Source organism: Sinocyclocheilus anshuiensis, unplaced genomic scaffold, assembly GCF_001515605.1.
Source record: "Sinocyclocheilus anshuiensis isolate Anshui unplaced genomic scaffold, SAMN03320099.WGS_v1.1 scaffold454, whole genome shotgun sequence".
Taxonomy (NCBI): Eukaryota; Metazoa; Chordata; class Actinopteri; order Cypriniformes; family Cyprinidae; genus Sinocyclocheilus; species Sinocyclocheilus anshuiensis.
Window position 1 is genome coordinate 4,927,954 of NW_015548217.1, and position 13,456 is coordinate 4,941,409.

General features: G+C 39.3%; 2 protein-coding genes and 1 long non-coding RNA gene across 6 annotated transcripts in view; 1 reads left to right on the forward strand and 2 right to left on the reverse strand.

Moving 5' to 3' along the window:
• The window catches only part of LOC107654066 (nuclear receptor-binding factor 2-like), a 10,946-nt gene extending 3,929 nt beyond the window's left edge, over nt 1–7,017 (forward strand). The window contains exons 2-5 of one of the 2 annotated variants that reach the window (XM_016440995.1): nt 1,886–1,970; nt 4,748–4,788; nt 5,514–6,092; nt 6,356–7,017. In XM_016440995.1, the coding sequence (XP_016296481.1) occupies nt 1,886–1,970; nt 4,748–4,788; nt 5,514–6,092; nt 6,356–6,400 (750 nt within the window). In that variant the 3' untranslated portion in view covers nt 6,401–7,017. The other variant, XM_016440996.1, reaches the window with a different exon arrangement.
• Nucleotides 7,018–7,129: 112 nt separating this feature from the next.
• Nucleotides 7,130–11,040, reverse strand: LOC107654068 (uncharacterized). Its single transcript, XR_001630299.1, has 2 exons — nt 10,626–11,040; nt 7,130–9,647 (listed from the first exon to the last, which is right to left on the reverse strand). It is a non-coding gene; the product is annotated as an uncharacterized LOC107654068 (long non-coding RNA).
• A 1,099-nt stretch (nt 11,041–12,139) lies between these two features.
• Nucleotides 12,140–13,456, reverse strand: part of LOC107654065 (probable JmjC domain-containing histone demethylation protein 2C) — a 155,201-nt gene continuing 153,884 nt past the window's right edge. For all 3 annotated transcript variants that reach the window (XM_016440994.1, XM_016440993.1, XM_016440992.1), the window contains one exon: nt 12,140–12,664. In XM_016440994.1, coding sequence (XP_016296480.1) covers nt 12,437–12,664 — 228 coding nt within the window. In that variant the 3' untranslated portion in view covers nt 12,140–12,436. The remainder of the gene's footprint in view (nt 12,665–13,456) is intronic.

Genomic DNA, 13,456 nt, shown 5'->3' on the forward strand with positions numbered 1-13,456 from the left:
ATATCTCTTTGGATTTGAGACTTTAGTCTTTGCAACTTTACAGATCTTCTTTATGCACCAAGAGCTTGTAACACTCCAAAGAGAAAGGAAAAATTGAAATCGCATCATATGACCCCTTTAAACAACTGATTCACGAAACACCTTCATGTTGCTCAGAGGCGCAAAACAGTGCTGTGGCTGTGTTTGGAGTCTCTTAATGAACTCAACTCTTAACTGTTTATTGAACTGTTGTAAAAAAAATCAATATCACATTTGTAATCATGGTAATTCTTGGAGCGTTATTTTTCGTTACTCTTTGTGTGAAATTGATTAACTGCGCTATATGAAGTGGTATAAATAGCCTATATACATTTTCTTTAATTTTCCCCCATGTCTTTAATTTTGTGATCATTCTAAATGTAGTGAAAGTGCAGTGAAAGAACACACACTACGCACGCGCACTAGTCTAGACTTCGCGTAATGAATGCGTGCACTCTGTAGGTGTGTTTTGAATGGTTTCTGCAAAATACTCGATAATGTCAAATCGCACATCGTTAAAACAACAATTACGATATTATCGCTGACTATATATATCGCACACCCCTAATGTAGGTTGTGAAATGGAGCATTAGCTAAACAAGCTTAAAGGTTTAATAAGTGCTCATAATGGGGCTCTCCTTTCCTTTAGGTCTGTCCATCCCTGTCCCTCGTGGCAGAAAGGGGAAACGAGTCAAGGCTCAGAGCTCTTTTGATGTGCAGAAAGTTGAGTGGATCCGAAAGTATAATCCTGACAGTCTTTTGCTTGATGACAGTTACCGAAAACACCTCAAACACCAGTGCAACAAGTATGTTAAACATATCAGGGACACTATTATACTATTTAATTATACTCTGTAAAATATTAGCTTGAGTGTCTTCAATTCACTGTCTTTTTTTTTTCAGATATATATATATATATATTAGTTTAAATTTATATTAAATGCAAGTATTTGAACCTGACCCACTTGAGTAGTACATTTTGTATGCATTTCATAATTCTGTTCTCTTTGAAATGGGTTTAATGTGTACTGCGAAATGTACTGTTTATGGGAAGCTAAATATAATTTCTGTTGAATCTTGTTTTTGTTTTGTAATGGTGATGATGTAATGTAGTGCATTTAAAAGATATCAATATGAAATGTAATATCAAATCACGCTACAGCAAAAGTACCTTACATGTGTTTTAGTGAGTTAGTCACATCTAAATAAGTTTGATTCTTTAAGGATGACTAAAAATGTTTTATTTTTAAATGTACTTTACTTTTATGATTTTAAATAGACTACAAGTACACATATGAATTAAGTGCACTGCTTTTTCACAAGGGTCAATGGAACCAAGAACACCTGACCATCTGTAGAAAGATTTCACATGATCAGTGTCAAAAATATATGTATTTCCAAGTTTATATCAGATTTTCAGTGTGGTCTCAGACGCCACTGTAAACACTGGATACTTGTGCTTTGGGATAAATATGTTGATGATTTCCTGGGTGTGTGATTAAACATCTTAGTTAAAATCTGAGTTCACATTTAGTCCTTGAGTGAAATGAGGTTAACAGTGGAGGGTCTGAGTATGAGACTTGAGTTCCTAATGATCTCCTTGGACTGCTAGGTGAACTACAGCAAAATCGAAGCAGATCATAACATAGCTGGAGCTGGAGTGGTGGAGGTATGACAGAACAAGCATTGTCACATCGGTTTATATACCCATCCATTGAGATTGAAAGGATTAGATGAACTTTTCTTTAGAATCTCATGTAGGTTTAGAGTTAATCAGGGGAAATACTGTAGCAGCAGGTAATGAGCTGTCATTGAGTATCTGTACTGTGTTAATAAACTCATAATGAAATAATGTCATCTCTTTCAGGCCCATCAACAGTGCAGGAAAGCAGACCGCTTGCTGGCTGCAGGGAAATTTGAAGATGCCATCTCCTGCCACAGAAAAGCTGCAGGTTGGCTTTGGTTGTTCGGACACTAATTGTTTCTCATGGGGACATCTGTGAAAATAAATTTACACGACACCTCGGATTCGGATTTAGTTCTGTGATCCCGCTAACCTGGCAATGTGGTCAGTCACATGATTGTCAGCTGTAAACAAAATGTGTTATTTGCTTGGACAATTCATTCATTCATTCATATTTATTTTATTAGGAAAACAATATCCTATTTGTTTTTTAATTATTAAAGTATCTAGTTAAAAAGAGAAATATTGATGCACTATATTTTAAATTGCTTTCTGTCCTGCATTTTATCTCTAAAAATGGATGTTATTTAAAAAAAGTGGAATTTAGCAGAAATAAACTCTTGACCAGGGTACTTGTTAGACTAGTAAAATTAATTTAATTCAGTGACGTTTAAAAAAAATTAAATGTAAAGAATTAAAACTACTTCATAGGGCTGGACAATAATTCGATATCAATATATATTGCGATATCATTTTTTTCAGTAACGATGATATGATTTTTAAACGCATTTCCAATAATTCAATATGCATTACCAGTGTTTCCCATACATTGATTTATTTGTGGCTGTTGACGCCGCTGGATAAACATAAGCATTGAATGTTTCAAAATCAAAATGTGGTGTGGGTGTTTTATATGAATGTATGTTTGAAAGGAGCCGACTGTCTTCAGAAAAGTTTCGATGGCATTTTTATTTTATTTCATAAAGTAGCATTCATGAGTGCAGCACTGCTTTCTTTACAGCCGTTACTGGGGAAACCACTGTTTCTGCTGCTCCAAAAGCACCTCCTGCTGGCAGAGAATGGATTTGCATTTTCTATAAGCCCGTCTCCAGCAACATGTTTTTGTTGTTACTCACTCTTTTTACTGTTTTATGCAGCAACTTTGAGCAATTTTAATATTCTTTATCCTGGCTGAAACACTTTTGTTTCAATCTATAAGAATAATCAGCCCATATTATAGTTTAAAGTTAAAGATATTAATATTAATAAGGTGTGTCTGAGAGTCTTATGTTTGTTTGAAGGTGATTTCACATTTCTTGTTTGTATGAAGGCTAAATACGAATAAAAGGCAAGGCAAGTTTATGTATATAGCACATTTCATACACAATGGTAATTCAAAGTGCTTTACATAAAAGGAAGTAAAATAATCATAAAAATATATAATCACAACATTCAAAACAAGGAATTTAAAAAAACGTTTTAAATGATTTAAAAATTGATTTGAAATGAATTAAAACAGTTAAGAATAGAAAATGATTATACATGAAATACAGTGCAATCAGTTCGGACGTAGCACAGTGCTCATTCAATAAATGCACAGCTAAACAGATGAGTTTTGTGTCTAGATTTAAATGTGGCTAATGTTTTAGCACATCTTATCTCTTCTGGAAGCTGGTTCCAACTGCAGGCGGCATAATAGCTAAAAGCGGATTCCCCTTGGTGTGTCTAACGGTCTTGATCCTAATGATCTGAGTGGTCTGTTAGTTTTATATTCAGTGAGCATATCTGCAATGTATTTAGGTCCTAGGCCATTGAGTGATTTATAAACGAGTAAAAGTACTTAAATATCAATCCTAAATGTAACTGGAAGCCAGTGTAAGCACCTGAGGACTGGTGTGATATGTTCAGATTTTCTGGTTCGAGTCAGAATCCTGGCAGCAGCGTTCTGGATGACATTATTTGACTTAGTAGGAGCATATACAGGCTAAGCAAGAGCGGTGCAAGAATTGAGCCTTGTGGGACTCCGCATGTCATGGACGTGCACTTATTATGCTCACCTATACTCACATAATAACCTCTCCTTTCTAAGTATGACCTGAACCATTTGAGGACGATCCCAGAAAGCCAGACCCAGTTTTCCAGTCTCTCTAGAAGTATGTTATGATTGACAGTGTCAAACGCAGCTCTGAGAGAAAAGGTGAACATTAATTTATTTGTACCGTTTTTATTTCTAAAATATTATATCGTTTTATAGGAGGAGGTTTCATAGACGTGGCAAATTAAATTTTTTTAGAAGTTTGTAGGTACAGGTATAGTTGTGGGTGTTCTTGGCAGTTTTTTTTAGGCTTTTTTTTTTTAAATGGTTCATATCGATATCGGAATTCGAATATCGTATTGACTGGAATTAAGAAATATATTGTGATATAAATTTTGGCCATATTGTCCAGCCCTAATACTTCATGGTAATTTTATATAAATCTATATACTAAATATTAAAAAAATTTCATTAGTTTACATGTTTGTTTATTGTTCTTGTTAACAGCTCCCATTCCTTGTAGTGGAGCTGTAGTTTCATCTTTTAATTAATCAAAGTATCCATATTTCTAATGCGTTCACATTACCATGAAGTGCAAAAGTTAGCGTACACTGCTTGGCAGTGGTTAAAAAGGATTTACAGAAAAATTGGATTGATCCAAATTTTTCACAAAATCACAGATGTAGGTACCACACAACCTTGGTGTTTGTCAAAAAGCAGTAGGTCATTCAGTTGTACATTTGTACGCAGGTGGTGGGAGAAAAACACAGACATTCTGGATTCGAACAGCAATAAAATCACAGACTAACCTGTGTAAATGTTGAATGCATCCTCATGAGAAACAGTTTTTTATGTGTAAGGCTTTAGTCTCCTTTGGTTTGTCTCACAAAGAGCGCCAAAGCTCGGCGAGTCGAATTTGAGCCTAAACAATATTTTTGTACAATCTATGAGTACCACTGGGCTGAACTTCAGATTGGAAGTGTGTGCTTAAATAACTTATGTCTCCACAGAACTTCTCAAGGAGGCCATGAAGCTCACCGAGTGTGAACAGGTATGCCTAGATGGTCCTCATTGTCCTGCATTTTCTTTATTATTTATCGTGGATAAAATTGACAATAGCTGCTTTTCCACTATCGTGCCGAACGGTTCTAAGAACTGTCGGGTACGGTTCCAGTTATATTTCCACATGAGCCTGGTACGGTGCGGCACGATTACAAACCGTTCTCAGCCTGGAATTCTCGGCACGGTTAGAGAACCGTGCTGAACCGTGCTGGTAGAGTGCGTGTGCGTGACGTCGCCACTCTGTTGCCTGGCTACCAGTTTCTCCATAGCTGGCTAAGCGGAAGCACGCTATTTGATCAAACAGCCAAGTAAACAGCTACGCTACGTTCAATATAAAAAAGAAAAAATGTCTGAGACAGTCTGTGTAGGAAACATTTGCACTTATTGATATTATACCCGTCGTCGCCTTATGTTTATTTTATTTTTTGTTGTATCCTTTTTTCTGTTATTTAACGAAGTAAGTATCAGATAAAAAAGGAGTCCCAAAAACAGAAATATCTGATCATCATCCATATCGCTGTTTACATTACACTTGCGTTACCAAGGCAACGACTGACGCATTTGTATTACATTCCAAAGAGCTCCGTTATCAGCACCACAGTGGAAAATGAAACCGTATCCGTGCTGACTGGCACGTAATGGAACGGTTAAGCAAAGAGAACCGTTCGGCCCGATAGTGGAAAAGCGGCTTATGAGATGTTTCTTTCCTGTTAGGCTCGCTTGTCTCTGGAGCTTCAGAGGGACAGTCACGTCAAGCAGCAGAGGCTGATCGAGGAGCAATGGAAGCGAGCAAAGCGAGAGGACAAGCCCAGAACGCTCCAGCACGTTCCCGCCTCAGACCAGACGCCACGCCGCCACCTACAGCCGGCCGGAGCCACCACAGACGTCTCCCAACCCTCCGAACGAGAGTACGACACCTGGCTGTATCTTTTGAAGAACAAAGGCACTGTCCCAGAGCCCTGCGCTGGCAGTAAAGCCCAGAAAGACGACAAAACCCGTTTAGAGGAGCAGCAGACCACCATCGACGACCTACGCAACCTGGTGGACCGACTGGTGTCTGAAAACGAGCAGCTGAAACGGGAGAACGAGCAGCTGCGGGCAGAGAACGTGCGGCTGAAGAAGGAACCCTACGCTGATGCCGACTTCGTGGAGCGGTCGGAGCTATGGGTGCTTCCACAGACGGCCGAGGAGCGCAAGGCCAAGGACATTCCCATCCCACAGCTCCCTCCGCTGGAGATGCCCACTCAGGAGATCCCTCTGGAAGACCTGCCCGGCCTGGAGCTTCCTGAGGACATCCAGCAGGAACTGCAGGAGCTGCTGGACGGGGAGAAGCTGTGACCACTCGCGCTCAAAACACGCACCAAAGGGAGACTTCGATCGCCGTTGCATGCCAGCGAACACGCAGAGGAGGCACATTCACGGCGAAGCAACCCGGTGGCGTAAATGACGGTTCTCACAACCATCGGGTTCACGACTTCTCAGTGGCACCCCGCAGCGATTGGATGTACAAAGAAAGAAAACAACTCTTTTTGAAGTACGTGTGCCTTTTTGAAGACATCCAGCAGGAACTGCAGGAGCTGCTGGACGGGGAGAAGCTGTGACCACTCGCGCTCAAAACACGCACCAAAGGGAGACTTCGATCGCCGTTGCATGCCAGCGAACACGCAGAGGAGGCACATTCACGGCGAAGCAACCCGGTGGCGTAAATGACGGTTCTCACAACCGTCGGGTTCACGACTTCTCAGTGGCACCCCGCAGCGATTGGATGTACAAAGAAAGAAAACAACTCTTTTTGAAGTACGTGTGCCTTTTTGAAAATTTCTAATGCAATTTTTTTTTTGTTATGAAGTACGAGTGAAAAGGGATATCGGAGATTCTGTCGAACACTATGTTATCAGACTTTTTATCAGCAGGTGAATTTGCCTCTTGCAAAATCCCACTTTCAATCGAAAAACTATTTCCTACACACACTGTGAACTACGTGTGTGTGTGTGTGTGAGTGTGTGTGAGGGTTTTGTGCAGTATCTGTTGATCAGCACCATCGTTGTCGACGTTGTGGTTATGCAGTTTCAGTCGTCTATTAACAGCGCAGATTTAGGGCATAGAGGAAGCCGAGAGGCCTCAATGCAATTAGTTATGCATTCTGTTTCCGTACACTGATAACCAGCTTGCAGCACTTGTTTTGCCTTATTGCAATTAGTACAAAGCCCAGTCATGATGTCATCTCTGGACGATTCGACTTCTCAGTGGCACCCCGCAGCGATTGGATGTATAAAGAAAGAAAACAACTCTTTTTGAAGTACGTGTGCCTTTTTGAACATTTCTAATGCAATTTTTTTTTTGTTATGAAGTACGAGTGAAAAGGGATATCGGAGATTCTGTCGAACACTATGTTATCAGACTTTTTATCAGCAGGTGAATTTGCCTCTTGCAAAATCCCACTTTCAATCGAAAAACTATTTCCTACACACACTGTGAACTACGTGTGTGTGTGTGTGTGAGTGTGTGTGAGGGTTTTGTGCAGTATCTGTTGATCAGCACCATCGTTGTCGACGTTGTGGTTATGCAGTTTCAGTCGTCTATTAACAGCGCAGATTTAGGGCATAGAGGAAGCCGAGAGGCCTCAATGCAATTAGTTATGCATTCTGTTTCCGTACACTGATAACCAGCTTGCAGCACTTGTTTTGCCTTATTGCAATTAGTACAAAGCCCAGTCATGATGTCATCTCTGGACGATTTGTAGCAACTTATTAAACAAAAACAGTGGTGGATCATTTCTACAGGAGGCTGGACATGAGCGTGAGACTATTGCATTCGGAACTATAAGCAATAATCTGGTCAAGTGCAACAGAATCACTCATTCATTTTGTTGTTTCTCATCTCCGCTCACTTCTCCGCTGTGTCATTCTTCAGACGCAATGCAAACAGCATAGGAATGGACATGTCCTGAAAGCTTGGCTCTTTGGTTTGTTTGAAGCTTCATTGTACTCATCAATCAAGGATTGTCTGGGTCACGGTGTTAATATTTTCAGGTAACTGATTGCACAATCATACCTTGCTCTAACAATAAACCAGGTTCACTCCTCACATTAATCAAAAGCTACCAACATGTGCCAGACGCGCCTGGGAAGAGATGAATTTATGGCTTATATTTGTGTCATGAAGAGGGAACCAAATCCACATTTTGCTCTTTTTATTATTTTGTTTTTAATTCAATGTTTAATTACTGGTTTACCACAGTAATCAGGGTGCATTAGATTTTGTTATTTTACTTTTTGTTTTGTGATGTAAAAATCAATGAAAATCATATGACGAAAGTGTTTTGATGCATGAATGGCTGTTCTACAGTAGCTGTACGTATATGATTAAGATATTGAAAACAAGAATTTATGTATAATTTTTTTGAGTTTTCTTGTTCTGACAAGAATTAAAGATTTTAACAAGTGGCAGCATGAATCTGTTTTCAGTTATTTTGAAAGTATATTACAATAGTACAAACATTCCATCCAGTCTATGGAGTATGAGCTCACAAAAAGCTGCATTCGTAATAATTATAAAAGAATGTTTGAAGTCATTTTTGATGGAACATAGCATGTCAACGACCCACTGATGCAAACAGGTCTAAATTGGGCACTGATTTTGAAAGGTATTCATGTAAAAACAATTGTACTGCTTTTTAGGTTTGTGTAAAACTCTTTTATCAGAGACTTTGAAATGGTAGTGACTGCAATACAAACAAGTGTTGATTTCATAGTTTCTAAATTCCCACAAAAGCTTAACAGCCTCCTCTGGTGTTCAATCTGTGAATGACACCGCACGTGTTCAAAAGTGGGCAGACTGTCTGGCTATTGGTTAACAATAATTTCAGAGGCAAAGCAAATCATTACATTTTGATTACCAGAATATATTTAAATGTATATATTGCCCAAACATTGAACATGTTATCTTGAACCGTTCATCTTGTCAAGAAGGCAAAAGGCAAGCAGATATTTGATAAATCCATTTTAATGGAAAATGTAAAACCCCTTTGAACTTCAATGTACAAAGCATGTAACACTTGCACTTTAAAATTTGAAATTGAAGCAAGCCATGTTTAAAAAAATACATCAGTGAATGTATATATGTATATATTTACACAGCATAGTACGATTTGCTTTTTCCATTGAACTTCAAAAGTTCGCCATAGTAAATCTGAACATAAAAAGGAGAAAGAAACGACAGTTTTTTCTTAAATAAATTACAACTTTTTTTTTTGTAAATGTCTCCATTTTACAGTGAATACTTAATAAAATGTTGAAGTGAGTTATTCATTAAGTCTTTCTTTACATAATAGAACTTTACAATGTTTACAATTGTTTGGCAGTTCTTTTCTCAAAAGATATGGCATGAGGACACGAGACAGCGGATCTCTCTCACAGTAACTCCAAAGTAGTGAGCGCCATCAGAAATCCATTAGCAAACTGTACAAGTCACATTTACATTTGATCGAGAACAGAGCACAGAACTCCTAAAAATAAATACGATTCTCCACTGAAACTATACAGTATGAAAGAGCAAAATGGGAACGAAACCAAACAGACAAACAAACACTAGATTCTTCAGACGTGTGTGGCGTGTCGATCACAGTCATCCTGATGCGCTATACTGCTATGGTGTCAGTAACAAATAAATACAGTTTACTGGTGGGTTTTCTCTGCTTGGCACTGGAGGTTCGCGGTGTGAGCTTTAGTGTGCATATTTGGGGGAGTGTGTTGACGAGTGTCATGAGTTCGTCTCCTCTTCCTCGGCACAGCACCTCTTTAATGTTCCCACGGCATTCTTCACGCAGTGGTAAAAGATGTTCTTGACCTGAGAGACACGACAGGCTGTTAGAATCACGCAACATCGCATCCGGACTCTGACGAGAGACGTCTGAAATGGCATGCCAACTGATGACTGCAGTGCTGAGAAACAGTCATCATAATTTTAAGACCTATAAAATGAATACCGTATGTCCAAACCATATTGTACGTCTCAATTTATCTGAAATTCTTTTACTGGTGCACATTTTTGAAACTGAAATAGGTACTAATATATCAATACATATGAAGTAGAGATCGATTAATGGACTGTTAAAAAAAAAAAAACGTAACATTACTGGCAAAATCTATATCCTGAATGCGTTAAAAACAGGGCTGCCAAGTGCTAATACTTAATGTAATTAATTACATGATGTGCTGATTAATTAATGAAATTAATAGCAAATTGGTTTTTATGCATAATATGGGGCTATCAATTACAAACAAGCCCAAAATACACAGGACTCTTGCTTTACTACTTCCAGCTGCTTATGTAAAAAGATAAAGGAGATCAAATGTGCACTTTTGCATCCATCTACACAATATTACAGTATAAAGTCCATAAAGGAAACATTGTCATAATTAATCAGCAGTGGATCATAAGCAATCTATTGGGATAAATGTGCGGTATTCATCGCTGGCGAACTGCTCTGAAACCTCAAAGGGAATCCTGATATTTGTAACTTTTATGCTATCTCATGTCTAACAATGCATCTGAAAATATGAAATGTGTTCTTTTGTCAGGAGTCTATTTTTAAGAGTATTTGAGTTTATAATGTAAGTGGCAGCAATCAGACTGCATGCGCACTGATACAAACAGTTATAAACAGTAATAAAAGAAAACAAATGGCAGTCTTCTCACAGACACTTCATTGTTAGTCGTTTGTGTAACTTAACCTACTGAGCGATAAATCATAGAGACACTGCGATCCAGTTCAGGCCTTAATATTCCAATAAATGTTGACATGCTGTGATATTTCCACTCTACCTGTAGCTTATCTTCATAGTTGATTTCCTCTTTGGAGGATCTGAGTTCCTGGGTTAAGTGGAACGAATGCACCACGTGCTCCGGAGAGACGAAGTCGTTGATCACCTGGACACAGCTGTGCAGGTTTTGCACCTGTATGGATGAGAGACACAAATGTGAGTGTGCACTGATGTGACATACTGTATATCATAAAGATGATGGTGCTCTGGAACTTCAGATAGTATTACACAATCTACTACATGCCTTCAGTCATCTGATTGACACTTTATAACTTAGCAAGTAAAAGGCCTTTTAGCATAATTGTTAAAACATTCCCTTCAGGTCGTGGTACACGTGTCTTTTTGTAAGAATATCTTGTATATTGTTAGTAATATCAGATCATTTACTGGACTGAAGCAACTTAAAGGGCACCTATTATGCAAAATCCACTTGTACATGGTGTTTGGACATAAATGTGTGTGAGCAGGGTGTGAACACAACCACCCTACAATGATAAAAATCCACCCACTCCTCATTTTTTAATCCCGTTTGAACCAAGTCAGTCTCACTAGGCCTGCCGTTTTGATTGTCATGCAGTGTGACGTCACATTGCATCAGGCCGGGTCACGGGGGTTGATTGACAGCCCTGCATTGCTGTAGTTTCTGCCCTCAGCGGTTGTACACTGTCCTCCTTTTTCTCCGCACTTGAGCAGCTGTAACGTCAACAATGTCTCGCAAGCAATCCCGGTGCTCTGTGTTGGATGCAAGACTGAACATAAGAGTCTTCATTTTCTCCCAACATCTGAGGTGCTGAGGACGCTATGGATTACTTTCATTTTTCAAGGTAATGCACCTCAAAATCTACCTAAATACGTGTATCACTCCAGACTCCTTTGTGAATGTCATGTCGTTATAGTGCTTAGCGTTTTAACCGTATTTGTGTGCATACATTAAGTATTTTTAACTCGTCAGCACCGCGCTTGTGAGATTAGTTCGTGCCGTTCGTAGTACGAAATTCGTTCGGTAGCACGGTCGCGTGGCTCGGTCAATTGATCCGCGCCGATGACAGGTCAGCGCGGCGCGAGCTCTGTAATATTGCGTTGTTTCATCCCACTTTCAGTGCATTTGGCTTCCCATATGTACGGCTAAACACCGGTTCTCTCGCTCTCAGTTATGTTGCTTCTACTGGCTGTTTATTGTTGTAGATATGCAATGCAGAGAGACGTACTGTATACGCGATGCCCTCTTCTGGAGACGGGGCGGGACTATGCAGCTCATTTGCATTTAAAGCGATACACTCCAAAACAGTTATTTTTTTAGACACACTCCAAAAATTATATATTCCAGCTGTTATAATAAATGATCTGTTGGGTATTTTGGGCTGAAACTTCACAGACACATTCTGGGGTCACCCAAGACCAATATTACATCTTGTAAAAAGGAGCACAATAGGTACCCTTTAAGTTTACTTGATTGTTCATACTTTTTTTTTTTTTTTTAAAAATCATGAACATTGTCATAATTAATCAGCAGTGGATCATAAGCAATCTATTGGGATAAATGTGCGGTATTCATCGCTGGCGAACTGCTCTGAAACCTCAAAGGGAATCCTGATATTTGTAACTTTTATGCTATCTCATGTCTAACAATGCATCTGAAAATATGAAATGTGTTCTTTTGTCAGGAGTCTATTTTTAAGAGTATTTGAGTTTATAATGTAAGTGGCAGCAATCAGACTGCATGCGCACTGATACAAACAGTTATAAACAGTAATAAAAGAAAACAAATGGCAGTCTTCTCACAGACACTTCATTGTTAGTCGTTTGTGTAACTTAACCTACTGAGCGATAAATCATAGAGACACTGCGATCCAGTTCAGGCCTTAATATTCCAATAAATGTTGACATGCTGTGATATTTCCACTCTACCTGTAGCTTATCTTCATAGTTGATTTCCTCTTTGGAGGATCTGAGTTCCTGGGTTAAGTGGAACGAATGCACCACGTGCTCCGGAGAGACGAAGTCGTTGATCACCTGGACACAGCTGTGCAGGTTTTGCACCTGTATGGATGAGAGACACAAATGTGAGTGTGCACTGATGTGACATACTGTATATCATAAAGATGATGGTGCTCTGGAACTTCAGATAGTATTACACAATCTACTACATGCCTTCAGTCATCTGATTGACACTTTATAACTTAGCAAGTAAAAGGCCTTTTAGCATAATTGTTAAAACATTCCCTTCAGGTCGTGGTACACGTGTCTTTTTGTAAGAATATCTTGTATATTGTTAGTAATATCAGATCATTTACTGGACTGAAGCAACTTAAAGGGCACCTATTATGCAAAATCCACTTGTACATGGTGTTTGGACATAAATGTGTGTGAGCAGGGTGTGAACACAACCACCCTACAATGATAAAAATCCACCCACTCCTCATTTTTTAATCCCGTTTGAACCAAGTCAGTCTCACTAGGCCTGCCGTTTTGATTGTCATGCAGTGTGACGTCACATTGCATCAGGCCGGGTCACGGGGGTTGATTGACAGCCCTGCATTGCTGTAGTTTCTGCCCTCAGCGGTTGTACACTGTCCTCCTTTTTCTCCGCACTTGAGCAGCTGTAACGTCAACAATGTCTCGCAAGCAATCCCGGTGCTCTGTGTTGGATGCAAGACTGAACATAAGAGTCTTCATTTTCTCCCAACATCTGAGGTGCTGAGGACGCTATGGATTACTTTCATTTTTCAAGGTAATGCACCTCAAAATCTACCTAAATACGTGTATCACTCCAGACTCCTTTGTGAATGTCATGCCGTTATAGTGCTTAGCGTTTTAACCGTATTTGTGTGC